Source organism: Rhamphochromis longiceps, linkage group LG6, assembly GCF_057381845.1.
Source record: "Rhamphochromis longiceps isolate RC_006_pf linkage group LG6, R_longiceps_female_GT1.1, whole genome shotgun sequence".
NCBI lineage: Eukaryota > Metazoa > Chordata > Actinopteri > Cichliformes > Cichlidae > Rhamphochromis > Rhamphochromis longiceps.
Genome location: NC_140562.1, coordinates 19,056,521 through 19,071,765, shown reverse-complemented (window position 1 = coordinate 19,071,765; position 15,245 = coordinate 19,056,521). Strand labels below are relative to the sequence as shown.

Sequence of the window (15,245 nt, the reverse complement as noted above, 5' to 3'; positions counted from 1 at the left end):
AGATATTCATGAAATGACACCTCTAAATACAAGATCATTCCGAGTAAATCGCGTTCTTTCTAGAAAGTAGGTGTGGCGTATTGATGACTGCCTATCAACAATACTTGTGCTTGTGCAGCCTCTAACACTTAAATAAGATTTAAACTGCAGCCTTCTTATACCTGTTCAACGTCTTTGCTACTTGCGCTCCTGTTCACTGCACATGCAACAAGCTAACAGTCACAGCAATATTAATTATATTTATTTGTAGTGCACAGACTACGTTTATTCCCCTTTTGTCGTCCTTGTTTCCACAGACCACTTAAGAGAAAACTAGAAACAGATTATTTTTTTCTGTAATTCGCTATGTTATATGACAATTATAATCAACGTGGAAAAAGTCAGTATGAAGAAATAATACTTTTTCAAATAACCATATTTTAAAAAAATAAATAACCCAAGCTAGTAATAATAAATGATCAAATGTATTCCCATACCTAAATACTATTATTCTGGTCTCTTTACCAGAGAGAGTTATTATTTAGCCTTTCTCCTTTAAAAACAACCACTTATTAGTAACTAAAGAGCATATTTACATATGAAATGAGGCTAGGAGTTTATAGCTTGTAGTAAGTAAAACCTGAATTGATAAAACTTGTAATCACATGTTGTGCCACACCTAGAACTGGATGGTTAGTCTGAAGAGTGTTTTTCGTACAACAATCTCAGTGTTTTTACTTGTATGAAATCTTTGTGTGCAATGTCCTTGAAAATCAGATTTTTTTATTTCTTTTTTTCCCCAAACATGGGGTTTTCTGCTTCAGGATAATGTATTTAACTATTCATTTGCTTGTGTTGTTGTTCTTTAAATAATATTAAATTATTATAATTGTTATTATAATAATAAAGAAGAAAAACTCTACAGACTTTAGTTGCTAAATATGACCTTAGCCCAGGGTTCCAGTGGGATTGTTTCCTTGTGTCTTATATTCCCTGCTTTTCTGCATCTGTTTGCTTCCTTTGGTGTGATTCTGGCCTATATGCCTGTGTTAGCACCTGATTATTTATGCAGGTACTTGTCTGTTTAGGTGAGACTAACCTGCTGAGTAAATTGTATGTGCAATAGAGTCATTTTCTCCTGCCTTCCACCTGATGGCACAATAACATAAGAGATGAATGTAATGTCAACATTACATTACATACATTACAAGTACACTTGTGCATATGAAAACTTTACTTGATGAAAATATGTTGTTTCCTTCATACTGCATAGCTCATGAATCATCTGACTCTGACATCTGATGTGTAGCTAAACTTCTTCACACTGATAGAAAGACAGAAAGACTGCCCTTGTCTGTATGCCTTTTGTGTTTCATTTGCAGTAACTTCCTGTTGTATTTTGGTAACTGCTGTTCCTTGTGGGTCTTCCCATATTTTACTTCCTCTGTGTTTGTTTTCCTTCGCTATCAACTCCACCTTCACTGGATTCACCTGTAGTTATGGTCCTTATTTGTAGTCCTATTTTCTCCTCTGCAAGTTGTTGGCTAACCAATTTTACTGACTGTGTTGTCTTTCTGGTTCCTTCTGTTTTGGTTTTGTTGATTTCAGTTACGTTTTCCATGAAAGCTCAGCTTGTGTTCATCAATGTGCTGCCTAGTGTGTCCTGAAACTGGGTTCTTTAAGGTACTTGCATGTACGAATACACTGTGGTTACAGCATGCATGTTTTATTCATGGAGAATGGACTTTAAAATACACCCACTGGCCACGCCATGAGGTGCACCTGTTCAGCTGTTTGCTAATGCAAATATCTAATCAGCCATTAAAATAATATGCATAGAATGTTCAGACTCCTTTGGGCTGAGAGTAAGAAAAAGATAACTTAAATAACCACCCATCTCAACCAAAGTATATAGAAGAGCATATCTGAAAACATAAAACACTATAGCAGCAGAAGACCATACCGGGTATCACATTGTATGATAGGGTCAGAATTGGTCTAAACAACATGAAGGAATGGATCCATCCTGTCTTGCATCAATGATTCATATGGGTGGTGGCACAATTTGTGCCCTTAGTGCCAGCTGAGCATTGTTTAAATACCACAGCCTGAGTATTGTTGCTGACCATGTCCATCCCTTTGTGTCCACAGTATACCCATCCTCTGATGGCCGCCTATAACAGGATAACGTGCTATTCAAAAAGCTCAATTCATCTAAAATTAGTTTCTATAACATGAACAGTGAGTTTATGTATTAAATGGTCTCCGCAATCATCAGATCTCAATTGGACTGATTGTTGCTGGATGTGGTGATTAAAATCATGAATACACAGCTGAAAATCTGTGTAGTGCTATCATGTCAACATGGAGCAAAATCTCTGAGGAATGTTTTCAGTACCATGTTTGAATCTATGCAGTAAAAAAATAAGGCAGTTGTGGAGTCAAAAGGGGGTCTGATCTTTGGAATGTGTACCTAATAAAGTGTTGCAGTAAATGAGTGTACATTGTACTGAACCTACAAAATATATGTTTTATTCAGGCAGAATGGATTTTAAAAGTATGTTTTAATCAGATGTGATGATGGAAGTCACCTGAGGGAAGGGCGGAGATTTCATGTGGGTGGGCTCACAGGTCAGACTGAAATGGGTAGCTGGTGATATATTCTATATGTCTGCATCCATTTGTCCGTCTGCCTGTGTCGATGGCATATTTACCTGTGGGTTTAAAAGGGGAAAGCAAGAGTATATAGAAAATCCAGTAGAAGAGGACAGAAGGAAGAAGAAGTGAAAAGAGAAATCGGATACATTTGAATGCTCCTCATATTTGCGGAATATTCCTCTGATCACACACTGGAGGCTTGAGTTAAGACCTTCATTCTTGGAACTTCATCTTCTTCCATTTGATCTTGAAGAAATTTGACTGAAGCTGTTATTTTTTTAGCACCTAGTGTCTGGGCCTCTCAGGATGGTCGCATCTTCCAGAAGACAAGAAAAACCAAATAATTACCTGTAGACAACAGAATAAGACCCTAACAGTGTTACTGTACATCACCATAACTCTAAGAGGCAACAGTTTCAGACAGCGGTCTGTCCATCCTGGTGCATACTTGCTGAGATGAATGGTGTGCCTCCTTTAGGAGCAGGTTGGGGATGGAGCACGGTGGTGTACTGTTGTATCTTCGCCTCGCTCAGCATGCTGTTGGCTCTGTTACTCTGGTTCTTACTCAGACAATTACAATGTTTCAGAGGCAGAAAGTGACAAACACGCGGTGTGATGTACACCTGCTTCCAAAAGCGGCCTGTTTTTCTTGTTTTTTAATTAATGTGATCAATTTATGAATTGTGGTATAATATTTAAAATATATTAGGTGTCTTTAAATAGTAATTCAAAATAGTATGTTTATTGATGCATGTTGTATTCGTAGTATGTTTGCATCCACACGTGGATGCATGTCAGTCGGATTACAGTTTTATTAAATGTCATGTCTGTCATTCCAGGAGCGATTCTGCTCATAGTGTTCATAAATGTATGATTACTTCTAGACCTCAGCTTGATATGTGCTGGATGAGTGCAGAAGTGCAAAGAGTCCAGAAAAATACAAAAAAAAAACAACAACAAGATTTTTGGATGAAGTTGAGAGTTTGCGTTGTGAAGACAACCACGGTGGTGCACTGGTTAGAAATGAAAGAAGACTCCTCCAGCTGGCTGGGGCCTTTCTGTGTGGAATTTGCATGTTCTCCCAGTATCCGTGTGGACATTCTCTGGGTGCTCTGTGGGTTTTCCCACAGTTTGTAATTCTAAATTGGCCAATTTAGCTGTGAATGTCTGTCTGTGTTAGCCCACCTTTCTCCCTGTCACAGCTGGGATAGGCTCCAGCTGCCCCCATGTCCCTAAATTGAATAAACTGATGGATGGATGGAGTATTTCGGAGCTTCCAATAGCCAGAGTCGTAAGCAAATGTGTATGGGTGAAGCCCTCAGAACTTTTTCTGATAAACTGATGCTTAAAGTCATCCTCCAGTTAAAAATTCTTTGTACCAACTATGTCAATGCTAAGAAAATTGGGATGTTTGATCTTCACGATGCATAACGGTGTGTGTGATATTTGTAAGTACTGGCAATCTGTCATGCTGAAGGGGAAAGTTTTTATTCCTGTAACACCTGGACATACTGGCAGCATCAATCATGACGTCTCAGAAAAAGCCAATTTCCCACATGCAGTTCATATAAGTGTGATGTTGGAAGTTCAGTATTTCTTTTTACCCATTTAAATGTGAAAAATCAACTCTTTATTTCTCAAAAATTGTGTTTATAATAAAAGCTTTCAGTCGTGTGCGATGGTGTCAAAATCTGCACAAATCTTACCCACATAACTCGTGTTTTTTAACAGGCAAACACACACCTCTGTCTGTGTGTGTATAGCTTCTTTGTTTGAATCGATCACTCCCTCTCAGTTTACTTGGTAAATTATTGACATGGGATGAAGATTCCCAACATGCCAAAGCAGAAGGCTACTAAATGAAGAGCATTCATGATCCTAATGATACAAATCAAATCCATATATGTGTTTCAATGGTGACGTTCTTTATTGGTCACATTTTTTTCACGGTGACAGCCATGTTTCTGTCAGTCTCCCCTGACATGAATACCTGCCCTTCTGTTAAAGTTCACCCGTGTTTTTATAGGTTGCATCATCAAACAGTAGCGATAAATTATCTCTGGCACCTTTTGTTCTGTCTCTCTGTTAAAATTAAACTACCATAAAAATTAAAGGTTTTTTTTTTGCAAATCCGCAAACTTACAAATTCAGCAGAAGATGAAATAATCATTTCGCCCACCGTATCTTCTCACATCAAGTCATGAAAATAAACACGTGACCGAAGCATTATCAAGGAAATGGACTAGAAGCTGTAACTTGTAAACACTGTGTAGTGCTGCAAATCATTTTTGTGAAACATCCCATGCCACGTTCACAGTTATAATTTCCACTAGGATGTAATGGACACGAAATCAGAAGGAGGTGGAGGGAACCACGCCTTCAGGCTAAACCAACAACTAAGCATCTGTTTGCTTACACAGAAACTTTATAATATGTAATGTCAATATTGTATTTTCAACTTGCTCCGCTTCTCCAAGTACTCCAGAAGGAGCAAGTTAGATGCAAAATATCGCACCTCCTCTTATAAACCATTATAAAACACGCAGCATGAAATAAAGACGCGAGAAAGACCCTTGTCATCATTTCCCTGTTAGCAGCTCAACCACGTAAGAAAACGACATTTCCCAGAGTGCTCAGGGGCAAGGCAGCCCCGGTGCCCTGAGCACTGGGGTGTGGCTCACTCACTCACGCGCATAGTTTTTCCAAGTGAGCTTCTCCTGTCTACTTCTCCTCACTTCGCTCTCTGCGGGTCTCTCCTTCCGTCCTCTGAGCTCCGTTTCACAGCTGCGGTTCATCGGTAAGTGCCTCACCGGTGTTCACTCTCACTTATAGGAGACCTATAGAAAGTTCCGTTGTATCCACCAGGTTGTGCCAAGATAGGTATCCCGGACAAAATCTGTTTCCCCTGCGTCCGGAGCATTCGCTGCGAACGGAAAGCAGATCCAATTTATTCCGCCTCCATTATAGCCAACTAGACATGGAAGTAGTGATGTTTTAGTTCTGTGAAAAATGAGTGTCGTTCCATTACCGTTCAGTTTGAGGGTTACTACAGAAAAAATATATATTTATATTATTGTTCTCGCGTGGACGGGATTATTTCAACAAACTGAGGACTTTTTGCCTGATAACTATTTGTATCCTCCTGTAACTTTACTGAATAAAGAGCTAACATCTCCAAAATTACAGGAGTAGTTATTCAGTATAAGAAGTGTTTTTGAACTAAAGATCAAGACTATGGGATACTGTTTGTCCGTGATTTGGAGACCCCAGCTTAGTTTGACGCCTTCTGTCGGGGATACTATCTATCTTGGCACATCAGGGGCACAGCCGGACCCCGTCTCCACCTGATGATAAAAGACTTGTAGTCTAGATAGCAGCTGCTGTATATACCGTACAGCAGGAAACCCTAGCGGAGATGATTAGGGATGAGTTAATTACAGTAGAAAGTTTACCGGAAATAAAGAGTTGTTTCGTCTCCTTGCCTGATAAAATTTGTTTCTCTCCAACAGATCTGCACTTTTTTCTTTCGTTGGAAAAACAAACTTAAAAGACTGTCAAAAATGGTGAGTCCTTTCCACTCTGCTCATTTCTCAGATATCAGCGCAAATAAACACGCAGAACTGAATATAAAACGCTTGCTGATTAATCAGATTTTGCAGAAGTCTCGAGGAATAAAACCGTTATTTATGCAAATGTTTGACTCACTGGCTTTAAGCCGGTAAAGTCCGAGACAACGCCCACTTTATGAAACTTTATATAAGGTTCTCGGTGAGCGTTGTTGTTGTCGGGAGACAGCAGGTTAACCTTTGACGCTTTTACAGTTTGTATTGAACCTTAAACATCGTGAAACAGTAAAAGTTAGATCCGTTTTTATATGCGTGTTTTGGGTGTGCGCGCATGATCGTGAGGCTGGAGAGAAATCTCATTTGGGGAAGTTTGGTGTATGACTCATGTGGGCTCTGCTCCATTCGGGTGGGTCTCCTCTGCGTTTTTCCACCTCTCCTCCTCTTTCTGTGTGTAATGCACACATTTCCACATCTGGTCTGGAGTTTAAAGCCAGCCTCCCCCTCTTAAAGGGGAATTTCTTACTTTTCAGCAGTTGAGTTACTAAAAAAGTGTTGTTGTTGTTTTTTTTTTTTTAATGTCATCAGCTGTGCTGTTGTTCGTTTCCTGACAGTTTATTCTGAGAGCGTGTTTAATATGAAGGGCTAACAAAACATTTGAATAGGTCTTTCTTAGACAAGCATTTCTACTACGTGTGCATTCAGATCTGATATATGTAATATTATCCCTGTCAACAACAGACCTCTACTATTCTCCCAACACACCTGTTTGCTTTCCTGACGAGTGTGGACTTTATATTGACTCACACACTTGCACACAGTGCTGCTTCTGTAAATACTTAACTACAGCACATAATGTGGATGCCACAACAGATCAACTGTATAATCCTGTTTGCACAAAGAAAATAAAAGGATGTTTCCTTTAGTGAGCTTTTTAATTAAAGATGGCATAATAATGATACGTTGCATCTTTATGCGGGATCGGGTATCAGGCTAGAGCTGTAGTCGTGATCACCGGAGCTTAACTCTGTTGACAGCATTTGCACAGGTAACAATAAAATGGTACATAATGGAGGACATCCTTTTGCAAAAGCATTGCTAGGTGGATTGTGTACAGTCTCCATGGCAACAGCAGCCAGTTAAGAAGGATGGTAAGTAATAAGAAGTGCTTTTAAGGAGAGACGCCAGCTGTGATGGCCTGTGGTGTTTACATACATTCCCCCCCACCCTCAGGTCATGCCTGGACCCGCTCAGGGGAATCAGTGCATCACTCGCTACAGACTCCAACCCCTAGCATTCCAGTGTGAGGGACGTGCATTGTGTTATGTTGTTGTTGTCTAAATACCTCCTTGTTCAAGGAGCCACGTTGAGTCTCTTTTTGCTTGATTGGATGATTGGATGCGTGTCATTTTGACATTCCTTCGTGCAGAAACAGACAAAATCCTGGTTGTTAACAGCGACTCTTGTGTTCCTAGACCTTTGACTTTTTAAAATTTTGAGGGTCAGAATTCCAGAAGCATTCCAGTAGTTTTCCTCTCTAAACGTTCTGCTGATTTTTATGAGCGCGGGAGTGTCTGGAATCAGTGCATTGTTGTTACAGAAAGGGACTGTTTTACTAAAAATCAATGTTAAAGTCAAGCTGTAAGTCATTGGGTCATTAATCTGAGTACAAATCAGGAGTAGGTGTACAAAACTATGTGCCTAACAAAGTATACACATCTGACATTGTTCTGTTGTATCGCACAGAGAAATGAATATTTGTGGGCTTAAATCCAGTGATTTGAATTTTTTGCAAAGACCCAACGTCCTTGATGATACTGTACACGTTAAGAATGTGCCCATATAATATCAGCAGTACTTGGTGTTAAATACACCGCACTACATTGAGAATGATAACCTTGGATATAAACAGAATATATACAACTGACAATAACAATATGTGTAATGTAATTATCATAGCTACCACTCTACCGACAAATACTCTGCATGTGTTATTGCAGTTTTCATGGAGGATTTCGTACTTTATCATCTATACATTCACCAACCAGTTTATTAGCTACAGCTGCTTGTTAAAGCAAATATCAGCCAATCATATCAGTGCATGTACGATCCCATAGGTCAAGATGACCTGCTGAAGTTCAAATTGAGCATCAGAATGTGGAAGAAAGGTGATTTTAAAGTGAATTTGAATGTGACGTTGGCTTAGACAACATGAAAGCATGGTCCATCCTGGCTTGTCTCAACAGTTCAGATTGGAGGTGGTGGTGTGAGGATATGGGGAACGTATTCAGCAGGATAGCACACCATTAAGCTAATGCACTCTTTGTGAAGAGTTCCTGTTCCTTCAAGACTGTGCGCTACTGCCAAACATGCCAATAAAGTTTAAACTGTGACACTTCAAAAAAAAAAAAAAAAAGATAGCACACCATGTCACAGAGCTCAAATCTTCTGAAACCAGTTCCCTTAACATGAGTTCACTGTATTCAAATGGCCTCTGTAGTCACGAGATGTCAAACCAGTAGAGCAAGATAGATGGGAAACCGACAAATGTGCAGCAGCCGTGTGATGCTGTCTGTGAATATAGATCCTCTAAAGAGTGTTTCCACCACCTTGTTGAAACTAAACTAAACTCAATGAAGGCAGTACTAGCAAGGTGTACCAAAGTTGTGTGCATTTACACATATAAAGGTGTAGAAGTTGAGTGTCTCTGTGGAGAGGTAATCGGGTGCAACAGAAAGAAGAATTTTAGTCAAAAAGGCTTTGGCTTTGGAAAAAAAGTGCAAAGAACAACTTTCTCTGTGCACATCTTCCATGTTGCAGGCCAACAGAGGAACCGTAAAACCCAGCGCAAATTTCAGTGCCAGTGCGGACGCAGAGGTTCTGCACAAGGCCATGAAAGGCCTGGGTAAGTTGATCATGTTTATTCATACATGCAGTTGGGAGAGCTTGTTTCGGGGAATTTCTTTTCAGTGTAGAAATCCCTGCTGTCTGGGTGGAGCATCGCACAGACAGCAGTGACTCACAACCACGTGAGCAGAGTAACTTGAGATGAGTCACTGTGAGCAAACACATCTGCTGACCTAGACTGCAGGCTGTAATTATGTGGTTTGAATAGATGTAAATATGAATCCACCTAGACAGCGAAGGACCATTGTTATGCAATTTGTGCTGCATGCAGCGTATCCTGTGACATAAAGAGCTTTGCTCATGAACCGTGTTTGTTGTCACTGTAGGGACCGACGAGGATGCCATCTTGCAGCTGGTCACGGCTCGCAGCAACGCCCAGAGGCAGGAGATCAAGGCCAGCTTCAAAACTCTGTATGGCAAGGTCTGAACACCTCTTGGACAGCTGTTACCTCGCTCGAGCACATCTGTCACACCTTCAGTTTAACTGTCCCACTGTTATAGCCGAGCAAATCTGTGGGCCAAAGTCACACTGCCCCGCATTAAGCCACTCCAATCTCACTCAGACTCATTCTGCAGTCTTGGCACTTTATCTATAATTCCAAATCTCTGTAATTCTCTATTACAGAGGTTTGGAATGCTCTAAAATGCAGATGATACTAAATAGAACTGTGCACCAGTAGTAAAAAAAGTTACAAACTACAAAAAAGCCCCAATTTTCCTATATTTTTATTGTTGAAATATGATTATCTTAAATCGCTAATACCTTCATGTTAATAAATCACAGCTCTGTGTATGTAAATATTTATTTATCCCTCTAATGTTGCTCTGGGTATTTAGTCAGCGGTCTTACTACAATACACAACATCTGTGCCTGCCTGCGATTTCCTCCTACACGATCAGGAGCAACAAAACCTGGTGCTGTTATCTATATCAGATGTTATGATGTAATAGTGTTGCTTAGCAACCATCTACCAACAGGATAAAAATAACCCATTTGTAAAAGTGCAATTTTAGCTTCGTGACAAAGACAAAATTTTCAAAATGCATGTGTGACGTCATCGTTTTGCCTAGCAATAGACCAGAAATACTAAACTTGGGGCATGAACTAGTTTAACAAATCTGCCATATTAACTGTAAAGGTGATGATGACGTATCTGACGTGTTTACAACTGGACCCACGCTGCCAAAAACATTGAACAAACAGTCAATGAATTAGTGAAGATTAGTTACAAAAAAAGAGGTTCACATCTACACCTCTGTTCACCATACAGGTTATACAGTTAGCTGACAGTGCATTAAGACTGCAAAACAATATTTTAATGTGCAATAAACGAAGCTGCTGCTAGCTACTGTCATGTTGGCACAGCTTGACGTAAAAGATGAAACGACAAGCGTCATTTGGTTTAACATTAGCTTGACGTTAACAAAAAGGTTTACTGAACCTTTGAGCAGAGCCAGGTAGCTGTTCGAACCCTAATCTGAATCTAAGTGTATTTTGCAATTTTTTTATTTTTTATTTTGGTTAAGTACAATGAGGCTTCAAAGTATTTGACAATAGTAGAAAGTTGCTTCACACTCTGGGTTTGTGGTGATCCACACCTCGTTAAAGTGCATATTGTGTATCTCCACATCTGTCAGGACCTGATAGATGACCTGAAAGGAGAGCTGGGCGGGAAATTTGAGACGCTGATTGTGGCTCTGATGACTCCACCCATTACTTATGATGTGACATCACTTCGCAATGCAATCAAGGTACGTGTGCCAGTGACGGATATAAACCGATCAGAAGTCTCACGCCATGATCTTCATGTACAGACAGAAATTTTAGCACCGATAGCAGCTGGAAACTCAGGCGGCATCTGTGACATTTCCCACTTTGGCCTGTAGGGGGCAGGGACAGATGAGAAAGTGCTTGTGGAGATTCTTGCCTCCAGAACATCTCAGCAGGTGAAGCAAATCGTCGCTGCCTACAAACAGGGTAACACTTGCACAGACACACACAAGTTAGACAATGTTTTTTCACACTGATAATGGTTTCAATATAATTTTAGTGTACTTAAAATGAAGCACATTCAACGTGCTAAGAAGTAAAAGACACCTGTTTTGATTCTTGGAGAAGACACAAATCTTTTTGGGGTCATGTGAGGGCATTGAGTATTGCAGTTTGTTTCCTTCAGAGTATGATGACGACCTGGAGAAAGATATAACGGGTGACACTTCAGGTCACTTCCAGAGGCTTCTGGTTATTCTTCTTCAGGTAAATGTAATCCTCTCCTCTCCTCTCCTCTTCTCTCCTCACCTCTCTTTAATTAAAATGTTCTGTCCCTTCTCAGGCAAACAGGCAGACGGGGATCCAGGCGGAAAGCATCGAGAGTGACGCTCAGGTAGGCTTTTTAAAATATTTGATTCCTCATCATCAGTGGCTTTTGTTTTTAGTCTCACGGCATGACCATCACATGCGTTTGGTCAGGTGTTCAGTTAGTCTGTAAAGATGGTTTGACGACCTCTGCTGGACAACATGAGCAAAACTTCCCTTAAAATGTTGTCATGTTTTTGCTTAGAGAAAAGGTCCTGTGAATCTTTACTAGGCTCAGCTCTTTTCCTCTCTGGAGTTTTTACTGCCAAATCTGATCATAGATAGCTTAGTGAAATGTATCTAGGTGTGATTTCTGTTGCAAATCAATTTTGTCATGTGGAAATCACTTCAAAGTGAAGCACAGTGATTTGGATCGGACAACAACATGCTGGGTCTAGTACAAAGACTCAGTATCAGTGCAGCAGGATCTGAGGTATTCAGGCTTGGTAGTCCACAAAAATGGGCATTCTGGACCTGTAAGACTACAAAAGCAGGATAATCTCCTGCAGAGTTTACAGTAAAAATGTGCAGTTTTTTTCAAGTTTTCTCCTGTACTCTGCCAGTTCTCCCTGTGATTTTAAAAAAAAAAAAAAAAAAAAAACACGCCTTAAATAATTGTCATTTTCTGGTTTTAGGCCCTCTTCAAGGCTGGAGAGCAGAAGTTTGGCACTGATGAACAATCTTTTGTTACCATCCTGGGTAACCGGAGTGCAGAACACCTCAGGAAAGGTTTGTGAGTGTGGGGTAAAAACAGTTTGTATGAGTGGGTGAAGACAGAGTGGTCCAGGGTGTGGACAGTGTTTGCACTCTGAAACAAATTACATCTGCAGCCAGTGATGTCAATTATGTGTTGGCTAAATGAATATATGACAAGATTCAACAGCTTTGATTTGAAGTTTACTCACCTCCACTTACTGCCACAGGTTCTTATTTGGTCCTACACACTTTCCCTACACACTGTGGGTTGAGCTTTACTGAAACGGGAGATAAGCCGTATAGCTGCACTAACATCAGACTCATTCCAAACTTTATTTGCATTCCAGTATTCGACGCTTACATGAAGCTGTCTGGATATGAGATTGAGGAGAGTATCAAGAGAGAAACATCTGGAAACCTGAAGGACCTCCTCCTTGCCGTTGGTATGTGCTCTAGACGACTCCCTGAAGTTATTCTTTTGTCGCTTGCCCCCCAAAAAGGAAGGCTTTATTTCAATCCTGGTAAAACAACACAACAATAAACTAAAAAAGAAAGCATCAGCAAATGAAAAAATAATATATAGATAGAGAGAGAGAGATCATCAAAGCTTTTTTCCTATTTGGATCTTGCAAAAACCACATTTCTGTAGCACATTTTAAACTGGGTCATGGCGTCATACTTGGACATTGGTTCAGTTCATCACTCAGTCTTACTACCCATAAGTACACAGTGATGAATTTCCTTTCTGTGTGTGTTTTTTGTACAGTGAAGTGTGCCAGGAGTGTTCCTGCCTACTTTGCTGAAACCCTGTACTACGCCATGAAGGTAACAGCACAGACAGGTTTGGCAGCTTGAAGTGAGGCTATCTGAGTCGGTGCATGTTTGCCAGTAATGGTTTAACCTGTCAAAATGGGTTTATGACATAATGAAGGCAAAAGGGCTTAATGCTTATCACTATGGAGTTATTCATGTATGTTTTACGGTTGTGCGTTGATGTTTGTGAGGTGTTTGGTCACTGCATTGTGTGTTCTCGACTCAGGGTGCAGGCACTGACGATAACACCCTGATCAGAGTGATGGTGACTCGCAGTGAGGTGGACCTGTTGGACATCAGAGCTCAGTTCAGGAGGCTGTTCGCCTGCTCTCTGCATTCGATGATCAAGGTACACACATAATATTTTTACCTACATAGACACCTTGATACTTTTTGCCTTTTCTCCTAAATTGTGCCCGTCTTTGTTTGTTGCAGGGAGACACCGGCGGTGACTATCGTAAGGCATTACTTGCGCTCTGTGGCGGTGATGATGCATAATCATGGCAATAATCGCTAACGGCAACCACACCTGAAGTGCCTTCTCGGCTGTCGGCTCAGTGAAACAACAAGCTAACCACAAGAAACTCAAAGTCTTGGTTCCTCTCAGCAAAGCTGTCTTGTGTCGGAGAGAGAACACATGAGATCTTTTAAAACTATGATTCCAAACAGTGTCTTTGAAAGGTAGCTAACATTTTGTCAACATGAATGCAGCTTTTATCCACTAATATCTTCACTATACAACGAAATATTATGCTGAAGTATCAGACTTCAGTTGTCTAGTTTGCACTTTGTATGGGAGAACATATATATCCAATAATAAATGCTTAATTTGATGAAGTTCAGTGGTGTCTCGTTAATAATATTGCAGCCAGTATGCTGTTTTTTTGTTTTTGTTTTTTACATATGTATTGACCTCTCATGACCACAAGAGGGAGTCAAAGGAGTTTTGTTAGAGATGAGGTGAGCTGCTGAGCTCTGACCCTCTGTAGGCGTCTTCTTCAGCTGATAGATGGGGAAGTCACTCACTACTCAGTGTTCATCTTCAACATCACAGAAGAGCTGCATGTTTTTATTTCCCAGGCTGTACTAAAACAGAATTGTAAATCATGCAAAGCTAAGTAATTAAAATATTAAAATACTTATTTATTTTAAATTGGGCCTTTGTACAGCCGGTTCGTCCTCTCTCATTTACAAAAAAACTCTATTACATATAAGAGGCAAATGTGCATTATAAAGGAGGGATTATCTCAGGTCTTGTTATGATACTCTGTCATTGTTTTTGTGGAAGAGGTTGGCATTTATTGTTGCCACAGAACCCGGCAGCCAATAATGAGGTCCATACGTAATATCGGATCGGTCCATCTCTATCTATTAGGCGTCCATTAATATTCCTGTGTGTGATACTTTTGTAATTCGCAGTAATTTTACAAACACGGCAAAGAAGTCAGTCCTTGAATTTGAGTGGAAGAATCCACTTGCAAATGGCTTATAAAGTGAATTGGCTCTGGATACTGGATCACCTTAAGCAAACATTTAAGGATCTGATCCCTGTATCCTGCTTGTGGATTTTCCTTATTATCTGCACTCACTCCTGGGTAAAACAAATTAACCCACAAAATGACTAAAAATAGAGGTGGGGAGACATTTTGGTGGTACTATTTCCTACTTCACCCTTAACCTCTGACTGTGTGGTGACACTTGATTGCACCCTTGAGCTGTGATGAAGGATTTGTTCGAACAGTTTGTCTTTGAGCATCTCTTTTATGGCGTCTGAGAGAGAGGACTGATGTGGAAAAGGTGGAAGTCACACTCCAGACAACTTTTATGTGTCTGTCTGAGGGAGCAAAGAGGTCAGAGGCAACACTCCCTTGTCCAGGTACCACACATATATGCACATGAGTGCACGCATCACACGTCTTACTACTTATATTTCTGTGAGGACAAGCGTTCGTGACACTGGTTGCTGTCACTGAGAAGATAATTAGAGGCTTCTGCAGGAAACTTCAGGAACAAGCCTCCTGTTTGGATGCTGTGTACAACTGGACCGGTTATGCATTTGAGTCTTTCATGATTTTGTGGAGTGTTAACCTCAGAGCAAGTCATCTGGGTCTCAACTCTGTGTGGTGTAGTTCACAAATCATTTCATCGACCATACTGAAGTGTGCTCTGATTGTGAGGTGGAAGATGTTTTGTTCAGCACAAATGTCAGATACAAAGTTTAGAATTGTTGGAGGGCTTTAAAACACAAGCTTAAAACACGTGTAAGGAGCTTC

General features: G+C 40.4%; 1 protein-coding gene across 2 annotated transcripts; it reads left to right on the top strand.

Moving 5' to 3' along the window:
• The first annotated feature begins 5,285 nt into the window (after positions 1-5,285).
• Positions 5,286-13,805, top strand: anxa5b (annexin A5b). 2 transcript variants are annotated; one of them, XM_085409570.1, is made up of 13 exons: positions 5,286-5,434; positions 6,147-6,200; positions 9,021-9,105; positions 9,434-9,528; positions 10,746-10,859; positions 10,995-11,085; positions 11,285-11,364; positions 11,441-11,491; positions 12,099-12,192; positions 12,507-12,602; positions 12,926-12,984; positions 13,199-13,321; positions 13,408-13,805. In XM_085409570.1, exons 2-13 carry the CDS (start codon positions 6,198-6,200, stop codon positions 13,468-13,470), a joined length of 954 nt encoding a protein of 317 aa, XP_085265696.1. In that variant the 5' UTR covers positions 5,286-5,434; positions 6,147-6,197; the 3' UTR covers positions 13,471-13,805. The 2 variants fall into 2 exon arrangements, with proteins under 2 accessions (XP_085265696.1, XP_085265695.1); XM_085409569.1 differs by lacking the exons at positions 5,286-5,434; positions 6,147-6,200 and having other exon boundaries at positions 9,012-9,105.
• The last annotated feature ends 1,440 nt before the right edge of the window (positions 13,806-15,245 follow it).